The following is a 24,689-nucleotide window of genomic DNA, read 5'->3' on the forward strand; positions in this document are numbered from 1 at the left end:
TTTTTATACAGTATCATGTCATTTGCAAATAACGACAGTTTTATTTCTTTCCTCTTTAGATGCCTTTTATCCTTTTTCTTTTCTGATTGCTGTGGCTAGAATTTTCAGTACTATTTCTATATATAAAAGCCTAAGTGACTGTTACCACCAGACAACTGGATGACTGGACAACCGACCAGTAGCTATGATGTGCACTGACCACCAGGGGGCAGACGGCTCAATGCAGGAGCTTCCCCCTGGTGGTCAGTGTGCTCCCACAGCCAACCTCCCGCGGCTGGCCAACCTCCCGCAGTCCCTCCCTGCAGCTGACTGGCCATGATCGGCCCCGATCGGGACTTGGTAAGACAGCCCCTGATAGGCCCCGATTGCTGGCCAGGCCGAGGGACCCCACCTGTGCACAAATTAGTGCACCGGGCCTCTAGTGTTAAATGAATGGTGAAAGTGGACATTCCTGTGTTCCTGATCTTAAGGAAAACGCTTTTAGCTTTTCCCCATTGAGTATGATGTTAGCTGTGAGTTTGTCGTATATACCGGTGTTTGGCCCCAGACTTTATTATGTTGTGGTATGTTCCCTCTGTTCCCACTTGCTGAGAGTTTTTATCATAAATGGATGCTGGACTTTGTCAAATGCTATTTCTGTTTCTATTGATATGATCATATAATTCTTATTCTTCAGTTTGTTTATGTGGTGTATCACGTTAATTGATTTGTGGATGTTGTACCAACTTTGGATCCCAGGAATAAATTCCACATGATCATGGTAATTGAGTTTTTTTAAATATATTGATGAATTCATTTACTAATATTCTGTTTATGATTTTAGCATCTATGTTCATCAGGTGTAATTTTCTTTTTTAAAAAAAAAAATTTTTTTTTTTTGGTAATGTTTTTGTCTGCTTTTGGAATCAGGGTAATGTTGGCCTTATAAAATGAACTTGGGAACCTCCTCTTGAATTTTTTTGAATTGTTTGAGAATAATAGTTAAATTTTTGAATGTTTGTTAAAATTCATCTGTGAAGCTATCTGGTTTAGGGCTTTCATTAGTTGATTGGATTTCATTAGTTGTTATCAATCTCTTCAGATTTTCTGTTTCTTCTTGATTTAATCTTGAAAGTTTGTATGTTTCTAGAAATGTATTCATTTCTTCCAGGTTGTCCAATATGCTGGCATATAATTGTCTGTAGTACTTTAATTTTTATTTATCTTTTTGATCCTCACCCAAGGATATTTTTTCCATTGATTTTGTAGAGAGTGGAAGGGAGGGGGAGAGACAGAGAGAAAGAAGCATCAATGTTAGACACATTGATTGGTTGCCTCCCACACATGCCCCGACCAGGACCAGGTATTGAACCTGCAACTGAGATATGTGCTCTTGACTGGAATTGAATCTGCGACCCTCAATGGTTAGAGGGCCAACGCTCTAACCACTGAGCAAACGGGCTAGAGCTGTCTGTATTATCTATATATATAAAAGCCCAGCGACCGGAATGGTGGAACGACTGATGGCTATGATGCACACTGCGGCAGCCAACCAGCCTGATCCAGGCCCGATCAGCTCCCCTCCCCCGGCCGGCCTAGCCCCCCAGTTGGCCCCCAACACCCTGATGGGGGGCGGGACCGGCCCAGTCCAGTGGGCCCCCATTGGGGCGGGCCAGCCAGACCCCACCCATGCACAAATGCATGCACCGGGCCTTTAGTTTTTAAATAATTATATTTGTATTTCAGTAAGTTGATTATCACTTCTGTTTCATTTCTGATTTTATTTGGATCCTCTGTCTTTTTTTCTTCTGTATTTTTTTCTTTCTTGATGAGTCTGGTTAAAGGTTTATCAGTTTCTACTCTGAGCTTTGTTCTTTTTCTTGTTACTTTACTTGTATGTTTAGATTGTTTATTTGAGATTTACCTGTTTCTTCAGGTAGCCTTCTATTGCTATGATTTTCCTTCTTAGAAATGCTTTGGCTGTGGCTCATAGATTTTTGGCTTTGTATTTTCATTTTTATTTGTCTCAAGGTATCTTTTGATTTCTTCCTTAATCTTGTTGTTAACACATTTATTGTTTAGTAGTATGTTATTTCACCTCCATGTGCTGGTGTATTTTTCAGTTTTCTTCTTGTAATTGATTTCTAGTTTCATAATATTGTGATGGGAGAAGATACTTGATATGGTTTCAATCTTTATTAGTTTATTGAGTCTTGCTTTGTGACCTAACATGTATTCTCTCCTGAGAAATGTTCCATGTGTACTTGAAAAGAATACATATTCTGCTGCTTTGGGGTAAAATTGTTCTAAAAATACCAAATTCATTCAGCTGTAATGTGTCATTTAGGGACCATGTTATCTTGTTGATTTTCTTTCTGGATGATCTATCCATTGATGTTAATGGGTTCTTAAAGTCCCCTACTATGATTATTACTATCAATCTCTCCCTTTATGTCTATCAATGTTTGCTTTATATAATTAGCTGCTGCTACACTGGTACATAAATGTTTTACAAGGGTTATATCCTCTCTTTGTTTTGATTGTTTTGTCATTATGAAATGCCCTTCTTTGTCTCATGTTATAGCCTTTGTTTTAAAGTCTTTTTAGTCTGATATAAGTATTGCTACCAAGCTTTTTTATTTGTTTGTTTCCATTTGCATAAAATTTTTTCTGTTTCTTTACTTTCAGTCTGTGTCTTTTTATATATCTGAAGTTGGTCTCTTTTTTAAAAAAAATATATTTTATTGGCTTTTTACAGAGAGGAAGGGAGAGGGATAGAGAATTAGAAACATTAATGAGAGAGAAACATCCATCAGCTGCCTCCTGCACACCTCCTACGAGGGATGTGCCTGCAACCAAGGTACATGCCCTTGACCAGAATCGAACCTGGGACCTTTCAGTCCGCAGGTCGATGCTCTATCTACTGAGCCAAACCAATTAGGGCTGAAGTTGGTCTCTTGTAGGCAACATATGTATGCATCTTGTGTTCTTATTCATTCAGTCACTCTGCCTTTTGATTGGAGCATTTAATTCATTTACTTTTAAAATAATTATTGATAGGTATGTATTGCCTTTTTACTGTTCATATTTTTTTCTTCTTTCTCCTTCTTTTTTCTTCTCTCTTTAACATTTCTCATAATGATGATTAACTACTTTATTTTTTTCAGTTCTGGGAGGCTCATTGTCTTTCCTTTGATTCTAAATTGTAGCCTTGCTGGGTAGAGTAATCTTGGCTATAGGACCATGCTTTTCATCAGTTTGACTATTTTGTGCCAACCCATTCTGGCCTGCAAAGTTTCTGTTGAGAAATCAGCTGACAGTCTTATGGGAGTTCCCTTGTAGGTAACTAACTGCTTTTCTCTTGCTACTTTTTTTTTTTTTTTTTTAAATATATTTTATTGATTTTTTACAGAGAGGAAGGGAGAGAGATACAGAGTTAGAAACATCGATGAGAGAGAATCATCGATCAGCTGCCTCCTGCACATCTCCCACTGGGGATGTGCCCGCAACCCAGGTACATGCCCTTGACCGGAATCGAACCCGGGACTTCTCAGTCCGCAGGCCAACGCTCCATCCACTGAGCCAAACCGGTTTTGGCATCTTGCTACTTTTTTTATATATAATATATTTTTATTGATTTCAGAGAGGAAGGGAGAAGAAGAGAGAGTTAGAAACATAATGATGAGAGAGAATCATTGGTTGGCTGCCTTCTTTATCCCCCTGCCCCCACCCCTCCCACCCCCACTGGGGATCAAGCCCGGAACCCAGGCATGTGCCCTTGGCGGGAATCGAACCTGGGACCCTTCAGTCCACAGGCTGACGCTCTATCCACTGAGCCAACCCAGCTAGGGCTCTCTTGATACTTTTAAGATTCTCTGTCTTTAACTTTTTGCATTTAATTATCATGTGTCTTGGTATGGGTCTCCCTGTGCTTCCTGGACTTAGGTCTCTTTCCTTCACCAAGTTAGGAAAGTTTTTCATCATCATTTCTTCATATAGATTCTCAATCCCTTGCTCTCTCGTTCTGGTACCACTATGATGTGAATGTTGTTACACTTGATGTTGTCCCAGAGGTCCCTTAAACTATCCTTATATATGTATATTTTTTAAAAATATATTTTTATTGATTCCAGAGAGGGAGAGAGATAGAAACATCAATGATGAGAGAGAATCATTGATTGGCTGCCTTCTGCACGCCCCCCACTGGGGATCTAGCCCACAACCTGGGCATGTGCCCTGACTGGAATCAAACCCGGCACCCTTTAGTCTGCAGACCAACGCTTTATCCACTGAGCTAAACCAGCTAGGGCATATCCTTATGTTTTTTAAATTCTTTTTTCTTTCTTGCTGTTATGATTTTGTGCTTTCTACTACCTTGTCTTCCAAATTGATGATTTGATTCTCTGCTTCATCTAATCTGTTGATTCCTTCTAATTTAGTCTTCATTTCAGATACTGTATTCTTCATTTCTGACTGGTTCTTTTTTATGGTTTCTATCACTGAGTTAATCTATTCTTCCCCTAAGTTAACATTAAATATCCTTATGCCAGTGTTTTGAGCTCTGATCTGGTAGATTTCTTGCCTCTGTTTCATTTACTTCTTTTTCTGGAGTTTTGTCCTGTTCTTTCATTTGGCCATGTTTCTTTGTCTCCTAATTTTGGCTGCCTTCCAGGTGTTTGTTTCTGTATGTAGGTTGATCTGCTAGCTCTCCCAGTCTTGGTAGGGTAACCATATGTAGTAGGTGTCCTCCGGAGCCCAGTGGCATAGTCTTCCTGGTCACCTGAGTCTGGTGCTCCAGGAGTATCCCTTGTATGGGTTGTGTGTGCTCTCCTGTTGTAGTTGAGCCTTCATTGCTGTTGGCACATCAATGGGTGGGATTGACCCTCAGGCTGTCTACAGGGAGGTCTGATGCTTTTGTAAAAGTACCCTGACCAGTTTGTCTCAGTGGTTAGAGCATCAGCCCTAGAAATAAAGGGTGGTGGGTTCAATTTCCAGTCAAGGCTCCTCAGTTGCAGGTTCAAGCCCCAGCCCTGGTTGGGGCACGTGCTGGAGGCAACCAGTTGATGAGTCTCTCTCACATCAATGTTTCTCTCCCTCCCCCTTTTCCTTCCCTTTTACTCTCTCTAAAGATCAATGGAAAAAATATTTTCAGGTGAGGATTAAAAAAAAAAATTGTTCCACTAAAGGGTACCCATTACATGCATATAACCTAATTCTCTACTAAAAGATGACCCTTGTCTTAATTCAAATCTTATTATGTCAGTTTTTTCTTCTAAGTAAATTCTTTTATTGAAATATGCATTCAGAAAAAAGCACAAATCCTTAGTATATAGTTCAATGAATTTTTATAAAGTAAACATACCCTGAAACCAACACCCAGATAAGAAATGGGAATTTTATCAGCTCTTCCAGTCACCACGCCCACTAACCAGCATTCTACACCCTAGGTTAGCTTAGCCTGGTTTTGAACTTTACATGAATGGAATCACTTGTACAAGTTTTAAACTAACTTTTCAGAATGTTTATTAAGACTTTTCCTGATTAGAAAAGTAATACATGATTATTTTTTAAATTTAGAAAAATATGTAGTCAAAAATCAGAGTCAGTTCTTATCCCACCTACCCAGAGAAATTATAAATGGGATAGTTCAGAAAAATGGTCTTAGAACACACTACACTTGGTGAATGAAGAATAGTGCAGCCATAGCAGATTTGGCTCAGTGGATTGAGTGTTGGCCGGTGGACTGAAGGGTCCTGGGTTCGATTCTGGTCAAGGGCACTTACCGTGGTTGCAGGTTCCCTGGCCCTGGTCAGGATGCATGCAGGAGGCAACCAATCAATGTGCCTCTCTCACATCAATGTTTCTCTCTATCTTCCCCTCTCTCTTCCACTCTCTTAAAAAACAAAAACAAACAAAAAAAAACCAATGGGAAAAATATCTTCGTGTGAGGATTAACAACAAAAAAAGAATAGTGCCGCCCTTTACTGTGCCCTTTTAAGGTTGACAGAGTGCCTTAGGAGGCTAACACAGAAGGGTAAACTAAGTCTCCATAAAACCCAGAGAAGAGATGGTAAAACTCTTCTTTGGACCCTGTCTGGAGTCACAGTTGGAGAAAAAAAAAAAGAACAGTGCAAATACTAGGTGACTGGTGAAAATACTAGCATAAAACTCCCAAACTGTGACTTGTAATGGAAACAGACAACTAGGAAACTGTCAAAGGGCATTTCTAAACAGAGCTAACTACAAGTCTGCTTTCACAGACTGTCAGAGGGTTTCAAACAGTCCTCATAAAAATGGGTCAGTATTATGTTGGGCATCATTTCTAATGTAAAGAGATTAAATTATTGAAAGTAATGGTTGACTTCAGATATGCCTATAGCCTTTGTCACTTTTATTCAGTGTTAATCTGAGCAGCTAATTTTTCAAGAATTCAGAACAAATTTTTCCCCAGATGAGAAGGAGGAAAGAAGCTTTGCAGAATAATGAGATCTGACACCCTCAGACAAAATCAGATTCTCTTAAAGTGCCAAGAATCATAGAAGCAGCCTCCACAGCCTTGTATTTGTGTTGCTTCTCTTCTTGGAACCTTCATTATCCCCACAGGAGTTGTCCCTCCCACTCAGAGTAGTCTGGCCTATAAAAAAGAATGAAATCTTACCATTTGGGGCAGCATGGATAGGCCTAGAGGGTATTATGCTAAGTGAAATAAGCCAGTCAGAGAAAGACAAATACCATATAATCTCCCTTACATGTGGAACCTAAAGAACAAAATAAATGAACAAACAAAACTAAAACAGACTCATAGATCCAGAGAACAGACTGATGGTTGCCAGAGGGGAAGGGGATTTGGGGCCTGGGTGAAGAAGGTGAAGGAATAAGAAGTGCAAATTGGTAGTTGCAGAATAGCCATGGGGATGTAAAGTACAGCATAGGGAATATAGTCAATAATATTTTGATAACTGTACGGTGCCAGGTGGGTACTAGAAATATCGGGGGGAACACTTTGTAAAGTATATGATTGTCTAACCACTATGCTGTACACCTGAAACTAATCTTCTATACTAATAAAAGGGTAATATGCTAATTAGACTGGATAGACTGGATGTCCTTCCAGACAAAGCCGCGGTGGCTGCTGGGACCGAGGGTAGACGGCTGCAGTGGCCGACAGTGGCAGCAGCAGTGGGGTGATGGGGGTGGCACCTTCCTCTGATCGCCCGGTCACCTCCCACAGATATCCCCTGAGGGCTCCCGGACTGTGAGAGGGGCAGGCTGGGTTGAAGGACAACCCTCCCCCGCCTCAAGTGCATGAATTTTCATGCACTGGGTCTCTAGTATAAAATAATATTGAAAGTAAACTGAAATTGAAAAATATAAATTTTAAAAAACAACAAAGGGTAGCCCTAGCCAGTTTTGCTCAGTGGATACAGCGTCAGCCTACAGATCATAGGGTCCCAGGTTCAATTCTGGTTTAAGGGCACATACCATGGTTGCAGGCTTTCCAGCCCAGGCCCTGGCCCTGGTCAGGGCTCATGCAGGAGGCAACCAATCAATGTGTTGCTCTTATATCGATGTTTCTCTTTCTTTCCCTCTCTCTTCCACTCTCCCTAAAGATCAATGGGGACAAAAATATCTTCAGGTGATGATTAACAAAACAAAAAAAGAAATCAAATCTTAAAAAAAGGGGGGTTGCCAAAACCGGTTTGGCTCAGTGGATAGAGCGTCGGCCTGCGGACTGAAAGGTCCCAGGTTCGATTCCGGTCAAGGGCATGTACCTGGGTTGCGGGCACATCCCCAGTAGGAGATGTGCAGGAGGCAGCTGATCGATGTTTCTCTTCCATCGATGTTTCTAACTCTCTATCTCTCTCTCTTTCTCGCTGTAGAAAATCAATAAAATATTTAAAAAAAAAAAAAAAAAAAAAAAAAAGGGGGGTAAAAGAAAAGAACAAAGTAGTCTGGCCTTTTAAGAAATCCTTTTAAGATCTCATGTCTTTGGAAATTTTAAAGTATTTTATGCTTCCTTTACTACACGTATCAATATTTTACTGTATGTTATACTTATTTTACTCTCTCCTCCCTCCTCCCTCATTTCCCATTGCAACATTGAAGGCTGTTGCTCTATTTATTCATGGTCTTTTGTACATACTAGATAATCAATAAATACTTGTTGAAATCAGTTATCTTAACAAGACCAATAAATAGTTTATGAAACTCTTTCAATAATTCCTAAACTATGGGTCAATACCTATGTAGAAGGAACTCTGGCCTCAGTGTTAGAAGGTTCAGGTTTAAGCCCTCCATTCTATATCAAATAGCTACCGACCTTAGGCATGTGAATTACCTCTCAGATCCTGTTTGCTCCATGTGTAATAGTGATAGGAATAGTGATTGGACAGGGTTGTTTTGAGGGGAAGAATTATTTAAGTATATATATTTTGAACAGTATAAATTGTTGCATAGTTTATCCATGTTTTAAGAATTTTAGTAATAAAAGAATCTTAATTCTGCCGAAACCGGTTTGGCTCAGTGGATAGAGCGTCGGCCTGTGGACTGAGGGGTCCCGGGTTCGATTCCGGTCAGGGGCATGTGCCTGGGTTGCGGGCGCTTCCCCAGTGGGGGATGTGCAGGAGGCGGCTGATCGATGTATCTCTCTCATCGATGTTTCTAGCTCTCTGTCTCTCTCCCTTCCTCTCTGTAAAAAATCAATAAAATATATATATATTTATATATATATATATATATATATATATATATATATATAAAAGAATATATATATATAAAAGAATCTTAATTCTGAAAAAATCAATTTATTTCAATTACTGGAAAATAGACCTTAAAAACAAGGCACAGTTATCCAGCCAGTGTGGCTCAGTGGTTGAGTGTTGACACATGAACAAAGTTATAATGGTTCAATTGCTGGTTAGGGCACATGCCCAGGTTGCGGTTCGATCCCCCGTGTGGGACGTGCAGGGGACATCTGATCAATGATTCTCATCATTGATGTTTCTATCTATCTCTCCCTCTTCTTCCCTCTCTGAAATCAATAAAAACATTTAATGAGGGAAAAAACAACAACAAGCCACACTTTTAATAATGAAATTAGAGGTGGTTTTTATTTTCACATTCATACTCTCCCCCCCCCCCCCCTAAATTTCCTAAAGGGTAAATAATAATATTTTAATCAGGGTAAAAAGGCTTTTCAAAGGTAATAGGAAATATTTCTTCAGTATTGTGGAATGTCATTTTGATACTATATTGAGAGGATTTGGGCTTAATTCTTAATATAAGAATAATCTCAACATTGCATAGAAGCCAAATTTCCATTGCATTCCTTAGGCATTTTTAGTTTGGATTGTTGCCGGGACTAACAGCAGACCCTGAGTGATGGATGAATGATTATTCTGACATGTGTTTCTGTGAAAGAGAGGGCTAAGGGACTGCCTGGCTTAAGGAACCAGACAGCCCCATTTGCCTGCCTCCTTAGGCTTTTATGGTAGCAACAGCTGAACTAAAAATTAACCTCTAGATACTATTAGCAGAATAAGTATCCTTGAGAAAATACATGTATCTGTAGTGTCTTTAAAACAAGGACGTTTTGAAGTCTAAACATAAAGATCCCAGTAATACACCCAAGGCTCAGACTTCTTTGGAAAAGTCAAGGTAGGGGCTGCCGCCTTTGGCAAGGTCCCCTAGAGGCCCCCAACCTTTCAGAGAATCCTCCTTACAGACTTTCCAACCAAGTCCCATGCTTCCCCACATCTTGTCTGTGTTTTCCTGGATTCTAGCTCAGGGTCCTACAATTGCAAATAGTTAACACGTCAAGTGCCATGTTAGTCACCGATGACTGACTCTGTACTTTCCGTCTGGACCTCGTCAGTCACTGGTGCTGCCAGCATATCGGTGAAATTGGATATCGTGGGCTAAACAGAAAGGAAGACAAAACAGACTTGGCGCTTAACATGTTAATATAATCCTGTAGGACTTTCTTTTTCATGTTTGCCTCATTAGTAAAGGTGGCCTATTTTGTAGCTTTTGTGCATAACCTGAATCTTGTGTTCATAGTTGAGGTGACCTTCTGTGCAAATTTCAAGACATGTTTGAGCTAACTCACTGCACTTAAACTTTGACAGTCTTGCCTATAAGTTGACCCTTTTTGCTACCCCCATGTCCTCCTCCCACTCTTTGCTTAAATGTCTCCCTTTCCCCTGTTTAATATATCAAATACTTTTGTATATGAACTCTTTTTGGCACTTGAATTTTAGGATTCAGTCAGATTCATTTGCAACTGTGTATCAAAGATTCTGAATTGAGAAAAACAGAATATTAGAAGCATATCTGTGTTCCTTTAAGGGTAGAAAATGAACTAATCCATTTCCTTCTACATTCAGAAAAAAATGGTAGGTGCTCATTTAAAGTTCCAGAAAGCAAGCCTTAAAGCAGCATAGACTGATGATTCTCTGGCCTTAAGTCAGTACTTGCTGAGAGATCTAATAATTTCTCTTTTAAGTTGCTGACCAATTTGGACTCCTTTACTAGATTCTTGGAGAAGTGAAGGGTTTTCTGCTTAGTTTTAATAATAAGATTAAACTCCGACCATGTGAAAACAAGCTCCCTGCCATTTTTTGGATTATCTTTAAAGCCAAGTTATGTAAGGAGCAAAGTATCACAAGGTCTTCCTAAATCATTTCATTTTGTTTTTATCACAGGCTTTAAAAAAAAAAAATGATTGATTTTAGAGAGAGAGGAAGAGAGAAATATCAGTTTGTTGTCCCACTTATTTATGCATTCATTGGTTAATTCTTATATGTCCCCTGATTGGGGATAGATCTAGCAACCTTGGCATATCAGGACGATGCTCCAAACAACTGAGCTCCCCAGCCAGTGCTATCACATACATATCAAATGAAGGGGTCTTACTCTCGTTTTTCAAATAGGCTCTTTGTGCTTAGTTGCATATTGATTTGTTTCTTTACATTGGCCATAACTCTAATTTGAGCATCTTGAAAAAGGGGCAACAATTTGGAACTCACATAATACCTGGTAGGGATTATAAATGACTCTCTTTCAGATTACCAAGGCGTGTGTATGTATGCTGTGGGCATAAATATGTGGAAATAATCTGTAAATGCAATAAGAAGGGAGAGAATTGGTGGCTAATAGAGTCTTTTTCTGAGAGGCCTATAACCAAAACCCATCTCAAAATCTTTAAGTCTCTGGACATGTCACAGTCTTGAGTTGTACAAAGCATGACAAGCTGTTGTGAAGAGAAGTCTAGAAATGGCCATTCAGCCAGTATTTTTTAGGTCTCTACTATGTGTCAGAAATTGTGCTAAATGGGCCACATATATAAGGGGAGATTTAGAAAGACAATGACATTGCTTGGCCAGTGTGCTTCAGTGGTTGATTGTTGAACTATGTATGAACCAAGAGGTCATCAGTTGGATTCCCAGTCAGAGCACACGCCTGGATTGCAGACCCGATCGATCCCCAGTGCAGGGCATGTGGGAAGCAGCCAATTGATGTTTCTCTCTCATCAATGTTTCTATCACTCTCCCTTTCTCTCTCAAATCAATAAAAACATTGAAAAAAGAAAGGAAGGCCCTAACTGGTTTGGCTCAGTGGATGGAGCGTCGGCGTGCAGACTGAATGGTCCCAGGTTCGGTTCCGGCCAAGGGCATGTGCCATGGTTGCGGGCATATCCCCAGTAGGGGGTGTGCAGGAGGCAGCTGATCGATGTTTCTCTCTCATTGATGTTTCTAACTCTCTATCCCTCTCCCTTTCACTCTGTAATCAATAAAATATATATACTAAAAAGTTGGGTTTAAAAAAAAGGAAGACTAACCCTAGCCAGTTTGGCTCAGTGGATAGAGCGTTGGCCTGCAGACTGAAGGGTCCTGGGTTCAGTTCCTGTCAAGGGTACATGTCTGGGTTGCGGGCTCGATCCCAGATGGGGAAGGGGAAATGCAGGAGGCAGCTGATAAATGATTCTCTCTTATCATTGATGTTTCTATCTCTCTCTCTCCCTCTCGGAAATCAATAAAAATATATACTTATAAAAAAGAAACTATGACATTAATAAGTAAACAGTTCAGTTATTTATTATGATGTTAAGTGTTTTGAGGGAAATTAATGGGGTGCCTTGGGAGAAGTGGTCTGAAAAGGCTTTAGAGAGAGGCCTGAAGGGTAATTGGGACTCTTGACCACTTTGTGTCATGCATCCCTTTGGAGATCAAAATGTTGGGGAAAAAGGATGTATGATTAGTAATATAGGTGTATCTTTATGAATACATTAATGACAATCTAAAAACTACTATAATTTCAAATAGTGTAAATCAAGATTTCTGCTGCAAACAGTGAAAATATCATTGTTCCTATTGGTGGTGAATTCCTAGATTTCTATCGATGATGAGTTCCTAGAATTGGTGGTGAATTCCTAGATTTCTATTGGTGATAAATACCACCGTCTATCTAAATAGGGTAATATGCAAATTGTTGGGACGCTGTCATGTAAGGACCAATCAGCAGGCTGCGTGCACAGCGAGGTGTGGGCGGGGCTGCGAGCACAGTCTGTCCCAGTCGTAAGCAAACCCAGCCCCTCCTCCGGCCCCACCCCTGGTCAGCCTCTCCCACCCCAATTGAGGGTGGGGCGGCTAGCCAACCTCCCACACTACCCCGCAGCATCTCACCTAGGCCGGCCACTCCCCCACGCTTTCCCGGGGCTGGGGGTACCCCAAGCAGGCTGCAGGCACAGTGTTGGTCAGAGGCGAAGGTCCTGGCTGTCCCTGGCCTAGAGAGTCCAGAAAACCTCAGCAGTGACCAAAGACCAAGACCGAGTGGAAAGGCCCCTGCCGGCGCTTATGGCTCAAAGTGCCAGGAGGAGGCGGAGCATCTTGAACCTGCAACCCTGGTGTCTGCACACCAAGCCTTAGGGCACACCTCGCCGGTGGTGCCTGTGGGTGAAAGGGGGAGAGCGGGGAGCTTGGGTGCGGAGTGGGGGTGGGGCCTAGAGTCTTCGGGAGCGGCCCCCACACCTGCACCCTGGCTGTGATGTCTGGGCGTGAGGAGAGCCGCCTGACGAGGTTGCTGTGACCCGTGCGCTCTGGCCACCAGGCCCTGCTCCTTGCCCAAACCCAGGTTCCGACAGGTGAGCGAGTTTCACCAACACTCAGCCTCAACTCTCCCAGCTGCAGGAGTGGAGGGAAGCCAAGCACTGCGGTGCGACACAGCGACATAGCGTGCCGGGAACCACCACATACGCTGGTTTCCTAAACCGGCTCCTTCAGCTTCCCGATGTCCCAAGCCCAGCTCGAGCTTGGTCAAAGCCCCTGGTCAGCTCTGCCGCTTGCCTTCCAGGTGCGGCTAGCCCTGATCCGCTGGCGTTGCGCTCAGAGAAGCGCTGCCACTGGGCTGTTAAATAAGAGAAATCAAAGAGCCGAGAGTAAATATCCTCCCAGCCCCTTCGTACGCCCCCAGACGAGGAGGGCTGGGGCTGGGGGTAATGGAAAATGACTGCTGCTTTGCATTTTATAATGAAAAGACTCCCGCTATGTAGAGAGGAGAGCTGATTCGTTTCCAGCAACACCTGGCATCTTCCCTGCCCCAACTCGGAAGCGTGACAGCACCTAGCAAAGGTGTGTTTGCACAGCCACGTTGGCCTGCCTCCTGGAACTTTGGGAGCAAGTTTGAGCTGCATTGATTTAAATAATAATTAATAATAATAATGATGATGATTGGAAAGCACTTCTTTGTACTCAAATGGCACTATAAAGTGCAGATTACAGCATCTGATTTTGTCTTCTGTGTTGATTTTGAGGAGAGCGCAAATAGGTTCATGGGAAAAGCAGAAAAAAACAAAGGGAAAGGGAGAGGTTCTGCCATCCACAGCACTGAACATTGTTTTTTGTTGTTATTTTTCCTTCTGTTCTTCAACTCAGTATATGCCATTTAAACTACTTGTGGCATTAGGTAATGAGCTAATGCTTCCTTTATTAAGAGCAAGCAGTGGTGCCTTTCATATGAGATGCATACATTTAATCCATTCAAATGGAGCATACTGAGTGGAGAGGATGGTATGTGTCATTATATAAAGAACTTGGCATTATGATGCTATCTGGCTGAAGATGTTATTTGTTTTGCAATTTAGAGAACGTAGACAAATCAGACATTGAAAATGAATGTGCATGCTTAAATGCATGACTTTATTTTCATCCGTAATGACCAAACGACTGGTCACCAGGAGATGCATTGATGGGTCCCCCGGCGTGGCAGGTCTGGGGTCTCGTGGTGCGGTGGGTCTGGGTGAGACTGTGTGGCGCGGGCTGGGGCCAGGGGACCTGAGGCCACACCCTCCTGCCCTGGCGCCGTGAGATGTAGGCTGCGTCCCCCACTTGGTGGGGCTTGACGGGGTGGGGCCGGCCGGGTCTTGGTGTTGCCCAATGGGGGTGGGGCCAGCCAGACACTTCTATTATAGAGAAAGGGCAAATAGCAATATTAAAATATTTCCTCTAATTTCCTTTTAATGTGCATGAATTTTGTGCACTGGGCCACTAGTTCATAATAGAAGGAAATGCTAAATTTCATTTAGAAGGTAGTGAAGATGAAGGTGTAACTTTCCCCACATCCAAGTTTACAAGACCCTCTCAATTTTATCCATGAACCCCAGTTTAACTGCTGGATTAGAAAGGTGAGTGGAGAGTAGGGTAAAGGTCTTAAAGGACAAGGAACCATGAGTGAAGCAGCTCCAAAACTTTAGGGTAAATGTACCCACTGAGTGTGAAATAAGGAAGACAATAGCTAACAGATGAAGCTGGAAAAACATTAAGAGACAGTTGGGAAAGGATTAACACTGAAACATGAGAGATGGAGATGATATTAAGGAATTATTGGAGTTTTTAGGTTGATTGGAATTATGGTTAAATTAAAAGTATCTTTTAGAAATACATAGATATGTATATACTTGAATTAGATGTCTTAGATTTGCTTTAAAATGATTGAAGATGAGAAATATGGAAGCGATGAAACAAGATTGACTGTATGTTTGAAATTATCCATAATAGAAAGTTTAATAACGTAGTAGATAAGATTATCCATCTGTAAAGACTCAATATTTGGGTGGGCTGAGAAGCTAGGAAGAGGTTAAGGTAAGTAGTATGTGATTTCAGAGGATTATAATTCTAAAAACATCAAAATATAACATGGTAGAGAATGCTACTGTATACAGTTAATATTTAGCCTAATCTTTTCTAAAAATATATTTTTATTGATCTCATCGGAGCTCCAGTGGCGCAATCGGTTAGCGCGCGGTACTTATAAGAGAGGAAGGGAGAGGGAGAGAGAGATAGAAATATCAGTGATGAGAGAGAATCATTGATCAGCAGCCTCCTGCACACCCCACATTGGGGATCAAGCCTGCAACCTGGGCATGTGCCCTGACCAGTAATTAAACCATGATTTCCTGGTTCATGTGTCGACACTCAACTACTGAGCCCCTGCTGGGCTGTAGCCTAATCTTAATGACTAACTGCAACTAAACTAAGTCCTCAGAAGGGAAATGGTTAGGTTAAGCTTAAGAATTGTTGCCCTCGCTGGGTAACCCAGTTGGTTAGAGCATCATCTGATACACCAAGGTTGTGTGTTGGATCCCCAGTCAGGGCACATGCAAGAATCCAATAAATGCGTAAATAAGTGGAACAACAAATTAATGTTTTTCATTCTCTCAAGTCAATCAATTAAAGTATTTTTTAGCTCTAGTCAGTTTGGCTCCATGGATAGAGCGTCAGCCTGCAGACTGAAGGGTCCCAGGTTTGATTCCAGTCAAGAGCATATGGCTGAGTTGCAGGCTCGATCCCCAGTAGGGCGTGTGCAGAAGGCAGCCAACCAATGATCCCCATCATTAATGTTCCTATCTCTCTCTGAAATCAATAAAAATATATTTTAAAAAAATATTTTTAAATTATTTGTTTATCCAAGTGAATGCTTCTATCTCCCAGACCCAAGAAAAGGACATTGGGAGAGGGGAAGCTTCCAGGATTTTCCACGTCCAAAATCAATATTTCTCTAATAATTGTGATCCATGAACCACTTGTACTAACATCACCTGGGTTTTTGCTAAAAATGTAGAATTCTGGCTTTACTTCAGTCTCACTGAATGAGAACTCTAGGGGAAAGGCCCAGGTTTCTATACTTCAGTAATCCTCCAGGTGAATCTTGGCACATGTAAAGTTTGAAAACTGGAACTACATAAAGATAACAATAGTTACCTCTTATTGAACAGTTTTTTCATATGCCAGATACCATGCTGAACCTTTTACAGACATAGCACCTTTATGAGGTAGATGATAAGGTCATCTCACCTTAGAAAAATTCAGTTACTTGCTGAAAGTCACCCAGTTAAAAATGGCAAAGTGGGACCTCAAACCAGATTCTGATCCTAAAGCCTATGCTCTTAGCCACTAGCCCACTGTCTCCCATTTGGCTGTCTTTTTTCTCTGAGCCTTTGCCCACCCAAAGGCTACTGTGGGAATTGGCTTCTCACCTGCCCTTTATGGGGTAGATGTGTCCTGCAAAGATAGGAATATTTCAGTCACGAGGCAGGAACAGTTCCAGTTGTATATTAATATGTAGTGTCTGGTCCATGCATTAGCCTTCTTTTAAGTTGTTGTGGATAGGTCCCAAAGAGTATTTGAGACTTATACTTGGTATAGGTAACTTTCTGTCTCTCTCTGGCCGCTTTTAAGATTCTTACTTTGTTGTTGGAGTTTGCCAATTTAATTATAATGTGCCTTGGCGTTGGTCTTTTGGGGTTCATTTTGTTTGGGGCTCTGTGAGCTTCTTGGATTTGTATGAGTTTTTTCTTCCCTATATCAGGGAAGTTTTCTGTCGTTATTTCTTTAAACAGGTTTTCTATTCCTTGCTCAGTTTCCTCTCCTTCTGGCACCCCTATTATGCAGATGTTGTTTTGTTTCATGTTGTCCCAAAGCTCTCTTAGGCTCTCCTCCTGCTTTTTAATTTTTTTTTTTTCTAGAAGCTGCTCTGCTTGGGTATTGTTTCCTACCTTGTGTCCTAGCTCACTGTTGCGGTCCTCTGCTTTTTCTAGTCTACTGTTGATGCTTTCTATTGAGTTCTTTATAACAGTGATGTCATTTTCATTTCTTCTTGGTTCTTTTTCATTTCCTCTTGGTTCTTACACATATTGTTGAATTTGTCTTCCATTCTTTTCATCCACCTTATGACCATTTCTCTGAATTCTTTCTCTGACAGGTTGCTTGCCTCGATTTCGTTTACTTCCTTTTCTGGTGATACCTGTTTTTCTTTCATATGCAGGCTGTTTCTTTGCCTCCCCATGATCTCTCTTCTCCGGGTGTCTGCTTATGTAGTTCTCTCTCTCCTGCGTTGATTTAAAGGCACAAAATACAACACACCAACGCACAACGCACAAGGCACTGAACACAAATGTATTCACAATACTAATAACCCCAAATAAAGGTGATCACCAGAGAAAAGAGAGTTGGGATAAGAAAGGAAGGAAGGAAGGAAGGAAGGAAGGAAGGAAAGAAGGAAGGAAAAGAAAGAGGAAAGAAAAGAAAAGAAAGGAGGGAAAGAGGGAGGAAGACAGGAAAGAAAGAAGAGAGAGAGAGAGAGAGAGAGAGAGAGAGAGAGAGAAGAAGAGAAAAAGAAAAAGAGGGGGGAAAGTGCAAAAATGAAATTGGGAAAAGGAAAAAAAAAGTAAGAGAGAGAAGAAAGAATGAAATAGAAGAGGGGAAAAAACTATTTCTATGGGGAGAAAACTCCAATAGAACAGCCACTAATCCCAACAAAAGCCAGCAACAAACGTAGAGATGAATGCAGACTACAAAGAACAACTAATATCAAGTGAGGCGAGGGAAAACAGCAAAAAATAACCAAAAAAAGAAAAAGTGAAACAATCTCACAAGCATAAAAAAACACAATATATTCAACAATCAAGCAAACAACAACAAAACGACAGAGAAAAAAATTTGGATAGTGAAGAAAGAATAGAGAGGTGTGTATGGACTTAGAGCAGGGGATTAGAAATTAGATATATAAGTAGGGTGAAATTTTAACGGGGTAAAAAGAAGGAATAGGGGAAATCTAAAGCAGGAATAGGGTAAGAGAAACAGGACAACAAAAGGAGAAAAGTGAGGAAGAGAGTGTTGGCATAAAGGTAAAGTTGAGATGGCGTAAAATGATGCTAAAGGAAAGATGAAAATAGAATATAGAACACTAATACCAAAATAAAGAGAAAATAAAATTACACTTTTTAAAAAAAAAAAAAAAAAGGTAAAATAGTAGTAGTAATAATACTGATTAAAAATAAAAGTGTAATAATTAAAAAAGTAAAATCAAGTGAGGAAAAAAGAAAAAAAATTTAGTTTCTTAAGTAAAAGATGAAAAAAAATAAAAATGTGGAGTAGTGGAGGTCATTCATTTCCTCTACTGTTCTGTTTGGCACATCTGTTTCCTAGTCAGGACAGTATTGAAGTTCCTGCGTTCCACTGCTCCTCTGTATTATAAGCCACAGTCCTGACTTTCAAGCAGGCAGTACTTCTTTGTTTCTTATACTCCTTTATTTGTGTTTACACAAGAGTCAACTTGTGATTCAACCCCTGGGTGGCAGTGTTTCTGGATTGATCTCCGTGTCTATAGGTCCTCTCTAGCTAGTGTTTAGATTTTGTTTTCCCTGTGGCACTTAATACTGGTTTGGGGGAATGGGCTGCCCCAGAGATGATTCTCTGATCTTTATTCCCCACTCTGATCCCCAGGTTCCACAAAAACAACTTTCCCCTGCAGTTTCTTAGAGTGTCCCCAATTGGGTGATCCTATGTATTGGGCTTAGTAATCAAAAGCAAGGTTTTAAAGAAGAAAAAGAAAAATTAAAAAAAGAGAGAGTGAGAAAACAAGCCAGAGTAAGAGCATGAACTCCAGTGCAAGTCTGTGCACTCTTTTTTCCCCTTGGGTCTCAGCAGCCGGCACACTGTTAAAATTTTTAGGCTGCCCTTTTGCACCCAGTTCAGTTATGGGTTGTTGTTTGTAGAGTTCCCTTCTGTTAGCAGCCCTGAAGATCCCCTTCATCATTCGCGGATCATGCCAGCCCCAACAGCCACGGACTTTTCCTCCAGCTCTCGCCACACGCGTTTCTCTGTCCTGCCCGAAACCCAGGCGAACTCTGACCTTCCCGTGAGGGGGTGCAGAGCTCCTTCGAATCCACGTGCTCGGCCACTTGGGGACCGGTGTTCCCAGGCTCACAGTTAGCCGGGTGCCATTGTTGTAGATTCCTGGTATTTTCAGGCTTCTGACAACATCACCTCTCCCCTTCAAGATGGCATGGTCTTCACGTCAGAGCTGGTCGCTCCGGGAGGGATCCCAACAGCATGGAAGCTGTCCAGTCAGGGGAACCCCGTCCGGCAGTCCCCAACAGTCCCCTGGAGTATAGCTGTCCCTCAACTCACAAACACACACTCCCCGTGCGACCACAGACTCTCCCTTTGTTCTCCCACTCGCGCACTATCTTGCAGCCTGCCTTCCCGTCGGCAGCCATTTTCCGGTCCTCCTATACTTGGGAAGCGGAGCTTGAGTCTGGCGCCTTAGACCACTCGGCCATCCTGACACCAACTGGTCCTCCTATACTTGGTATAAAGTAACTTGAAAGTTTTCTGAAACTATGGTACACAAAATTTGTGCAAGGGGGGGGGGGGCGGTGGTGTCCCTCAGCCCAGCCTGCACCCTCTCCAATCTGGGACCCCTTGGGGGATGTCCGACTGCTGGTTTAGGCCCGATCCCTGTGGGCAGTAGGATATCCCTCTCACAATCCAGGACTGCTGGCTCCCAACCGCTCACCTGCCTGCTTGCCTGATTTCCCCTAACTGCTTCTGCCTGCCAACCTGATCACCCTCAACCACTCCCCTGCCAGCCTGATCGACGCCTAACTGCTTCCCTGCCAGCCCCATCGCCCCCAACTGCCCTCCCCTACAGACCTGGTTGCCCCCAACAGCCCTCCATTGCTGGCCTGGTCGCCCCTAACTGCCCTCCCCCACTGGCCATCTTGTGGCTGTGGGCGCCACCATCTTTGCGACGGCATGGGGGTCACTTAGCATATTCCCTCTTTATTAGATAGGACATTTTCCTGTAATTCTAAACCTTTTTTCCACTCCAGAGATTGAACACATGCCTGTCAGTGACAGCAATCTGCTGTGACATTGATAGCCAGAGGACAAGATTAAGAGCACCCCCCTGCAGTTCTGAAAGGCTTCTTCCAAGAGACTTCACTGGTCAGTGTCCCAGGGACCAGGAGAACCAGTGGGACTTGGAGCAAAGAGTAGGCACAGACTCCACAGGGATCATGCACTGTGCTGCTTATCTCCTTTCATTAGTACCTACAAGTGGATGTGAACCGATCTTCAACCTCTCTTGTACAATTCTGAACCCAAAAGGGTTATAAAACAAGATTTTTTCCCCTTAAGTTTGCAGCAATTTATTTGGCAGCAAACCCTGAACTGAGACTATTTATGCTCTTTACCATAATTGTTGATGCAGAAATATTAATGCTTGATTACAGGGTGATACCCAGACCTCACTGGAGGTGTTAAAAGTGTGTGTGACATGTGCCATGTTGTCTTTCTAAATTTTAAAGAATTTTCCAAACCACTTTTGGCCCCAAGAGTTTAGATGAGGAAGTTGAAATTGTGAGAGCTGATTTCTCAACACGTTGCTCCCAAGTTATGTGACCAGATTTGAATAAAGGCCATGTGTTTTCTTCCAGCTCTGCTACACTGCTGTTTAAAGAGCCCATTCAGATCATTTACCCTGTTGTTTGAAAAGTCGGTTAGCTTTGCAAATACTTGTATCTTATATAATAAAAGCCTAATATGCAAATTAACTGAATGGCAGAACCACCAGTCACTATGATGAGCACTGATCACCAGGGGGCAGATACTCAATGTAGGAGCTGCCCTCTAGTGGTCAGTGCTCTCCTACAGGGGGAGCACTGCTCAGCCACAAGCCGGGCTCATGGCTGACAAGCACAGTGACAGTGGCAGGAGCCTCTCCCACCTCCGCTGCAGGCAGGCAGTAAGGAGTGAGGGGTTTCGGACTGCGAGAGGGCGTAGGCCGGGCTGAAGAACCCCACTCCCCACCCCCAGTGCACGAATCTTGTGCACCAGGCCTCTAGTAGCTCTATAAAAAGCCAAGAAACGTGTTTTTAAAGTAATATCTTTGGTCTGTTGCCATTTGGTCATTGTAATGCTTCAGACTTACCTTTTTTCTTTCCAGAGAAGTCCTGTAAATATTTCATTTGGAATATTACTGTTTCTGTGTCTTCAGGTGGAATCGAGTAGGAAATCAAAGTAACTGAATGCCGAGGCATTGATTAGACTATGATTATTCCCCTTATCCTTGCCATTTAGAAAGTAGTGTAGCAGCACCAAAATAAGTAATTTTTCATGAATAAGGATTATGGTGATAACATTTTCAGAATTAAGAATAACAAGTCTTTGAATAATGAGCTAAACTATCTTTCTGGTTAAATCAATGTTATCACCACACCCTTCAGGTTTTTTTTTACTTAGAGAAAAAGAAAATGATTTTTTTTCCAAGTGCAAATCACCTGAAATCCTCCACTTTAGGCTTTCTTATTTCTGTAAAACATGAAATTTTTGCTTAAACATGATCATGTTTTCTGTGCTTTTTCTCTGTGAGATCACTCTCTCTCTCACGAGATTCTTCCTACTGAGTGTGAATTTTGCATGTTGTGTGCTTTGTAAGGCTTGACTGCCCTCCGTGGTGCACAGGGGGTTGGTAAGCACGAGGGGAACTGAGCGTGTAGAGCATGGCCTGGACTCACCTTCTCTGAAGACAGGTAGCTTAATTGGGATTTAAAGTTCCTCTTTTCATAAAATAAACCTGTGGTATTGTGGTGTAATAGAAATTATACAGCCTGGCTGGTGTGTCTCAGTGGTTTAGCATCAACTCATGAACCAGGAGGTCACAGTTCGATTACCAGTCAGGGCACATGCCCAGGTTGCGGGCTTGATCCCCATTACGGGGCATGCAGGAGGCAGCCAATCAATGATTTTCTCTTATCATTGATGTTTCTCTCTCTCCCTCTCCCGTCCTCTCTGAAATCAATAAAAAAAATACTAGTATATATTTTTAAGAAATTACATATTTGCTCTTTGTCCCCAGTTCCTGGCATAGAGCTCGTAAAAACCTTGGAATGTCCTGACTGATAGGATCGGAACTGGTTGCCAGAGGAAGGCTAGAACTCTCAGCCCAGCTCCAGCCTCTGGGGAGGAGACAGGGACTGGAGATTGCACTCAGGCACCAATGGCGACATGGTGATGATCTAATCAGTCGTGCCTATGTAATGAGGCTTTGATGAAACTCTGAAACGAGGTGCTAGGAGGGTGGGTGGTGTGTCTGGAGAAGGGTGGACATTGCCCTCCCCAGCCCCAGCTTGCCCTGTCATCTCTTCTTTTTGGCTGTTCCTGAGTTGATTCCTTTATGAATAAACCAGTAAATGCATGTGAAGCACTTTCTTGAGTTCTGTGAATTGTTGTAGCAAATTATTGAACCTAAGGGGAGGTCATGGGAACCTCCAAATTATAGGTGGTTGGCCAGAAGTACAGGCAACCCATGGGACTTGCATCTGAAGTGTGGGCAGTTTTGTGAAACTGAGCCTCACGACCTGTGGGGTCACTAACTCCAGGGAGTTGGTGTCAGAATTGCATTGCAGGACCCCAGTGGTGTGGAGGGCGGCAGGCGTCTCGGGTGTTCACTGTGTGACTGGGCGCATCCACCTTCTCTTCCAGTACCTGACCAAGCAGGTGGAGCTCCTGCGGCAGATGAATGAGCAGCACGCGAAGGTTTATGAGCAGCTAGATGTCACTGCAAGGGAGCTGGAAGAAACAAATCAAAAGCTTGTTGCCGACAGCAAGGCCTCACAGCAGAAGATTCTGAGGTAAACTTTCTAAAATTCATCGAGGAAGCCCAGGGCGCGGGAGTCATTTAGTGTAAACTAGAATAGAGCATGACTGTCGTGGGTTTGGGTTAGTGTGGGGTAAGGTTTAATTCTTTATGAAGAATAGATTAGGGAGCAGTCCCTTCCAATTAAGAAAGCCCAGTTTGAGCGACTGGCAGCTAATCTCTCCTCACTGCTATGCCCTCAATTTCATGTGACAAGCAGCAATGGCTCTGTCTTCCCTCGCAGCCTGACTGAAACAATCGAATGCCTGCAAGCCAACATCGATCACCTCCAGGGCCAAGTGGAGGAGCTGAAGTCATCTGGCCAAGGGAGAAGGAGCCAGGGGAAGCGTGGCCAAAAGTCAGCACCCAGCTTCTCGGGTCTGAAAGAGCTGTATGACTTACGCCAGTAAGAGCCCACCTTCCACAGCGCATGCACATGCAGGAGCATCTCCACACAGATGCCATCTGCATTCCTGTAGACTCAAAATATATTTCAGAAACGTCACGTGGCTGTTAGACCACCAGTGGTTTGAACAAACCACTAACTGCAAATCATAGAGTTCTTGGGCATTAGCAATTTCATGGAAATTCATTTTCTAAAGTCTTGGGAGCATTTATTTCCATGTTATTAATGTGCTAAATCTTAGTTTAAGATAAAATGCAGTACTTCTGATAGACTACAAATTTGGGGGTTATATTTTACATTAGAGTGAAGAAAAAAATTGAAACTTCAGTAAAACAGAAATCCCAGTGAAGTTTTTGTGCCTAACCAAATGCCTTTATAATTTAGTTATGAGATTGAATTTTTACTTAAAACTATTTATTGAGCACCTGCTGTGGTCAGGTGCTATGCTAGACATGAAGAGTGGCAAGTAAAATAGACATAGCTTCTGCCCTCCTTCAAGGAGTTTTCCATCCCATGAGAGGCAGATGAACAAATCTTCACACAGATAAATACAGTTACAAGTTGCCAAGGATCCTGAACAGAGAGAGGGGCCAGCTCTGTGTTTGATGGTTCTCACCCTTGGCTTGGTTCATCAGATCACCTGCTGAGTTTTTCCAACTGCAATACAAGTGATTCCCTCAGCCTAAATCAGAACCTCTGGGTGTGGGTAAAAAGCTGCCAGGTGAGTCTGATGTGCACTCCTGGTTAAAAACCACTACAGCAATGGCTGCATATTATGAACCACACAGAGAGCTTGGAAAAACCCAAGTCCAGGCAGCAGACCATTTAGGTCAGCATGGGGCGGGCGGGCGGTGGGGGGGAGGATGCAGACATCAGTAATTTATTTTTTTTAAAAAAAACTTTTTTTGCCGAAACTGGTTTGGCTCGGTGGATAGAGTGTCGGCTTGCAGACTGAGGGGTCCCGGGTTCGATTCCGGTCAGGGGCATGTATCTGGGTTGCGGGCACATCCCCAGTAGGAAATGTGCGGGAGGCGGCTGATTGATGTTCCTCTCTCATCGATGTTTCTGACTATCTCTCTCCCTTCTTCTCTGTAAAAAAATCAATAAAATATATTTTTTAAAAAAAACAAAAAAAAACTTTTTTAATATATTTTATTGATTTTTTTACAGGGCAGGGGGAAAAAGGAGACATATGTAATACTCTTTGTAATACTTTAAGCAATAAAAAATATATATATATATATAAATAAATACAGTAATAACTCAAAAAAAAATAAACTTTTTTTATATATTTTATTGATTTTTTTACAGAGAGGAAAGGAGAGGG

General features: G+C 42.2%; 1 protein-coding gene across 1 annotated transcript in view; it reads left to right on the forward strand.

Annotated features, from left to right (window-relative positions):
- CDR2 (cerebellar degeneration related protein 2) overlaps window positions 1-24,689 on the forward strand; it is a 46,884-nt gene that overhangs the window by 19,854 nt on the left and 2,341 nt on the right. The window contains exons 3-4 of the mRNA XM_081089376.1: window positions 22,803-22,951; window positions 23,201-23,362. Coding sequence (XP_080945502.1) covers window positions 22,803-22,951; window positions 23,201-23,362 — 311 coding nt within the window. The remainder of the gene's footprint in view (window positions 1-22,802; window positions 22,952-23,200; window positions 23,363-24,689) is intronic.

Source organism: Myotis nattereri, assembly GCF_964212035.1.
Source record: "Myotis nattereri genome assembly, chromosome: 4".
NCBI lineage: Eukaryota > Metazoa > Chordata > Mammalia > Chiroptera > Vespertilionidae > Myotis > Myotis nattereri.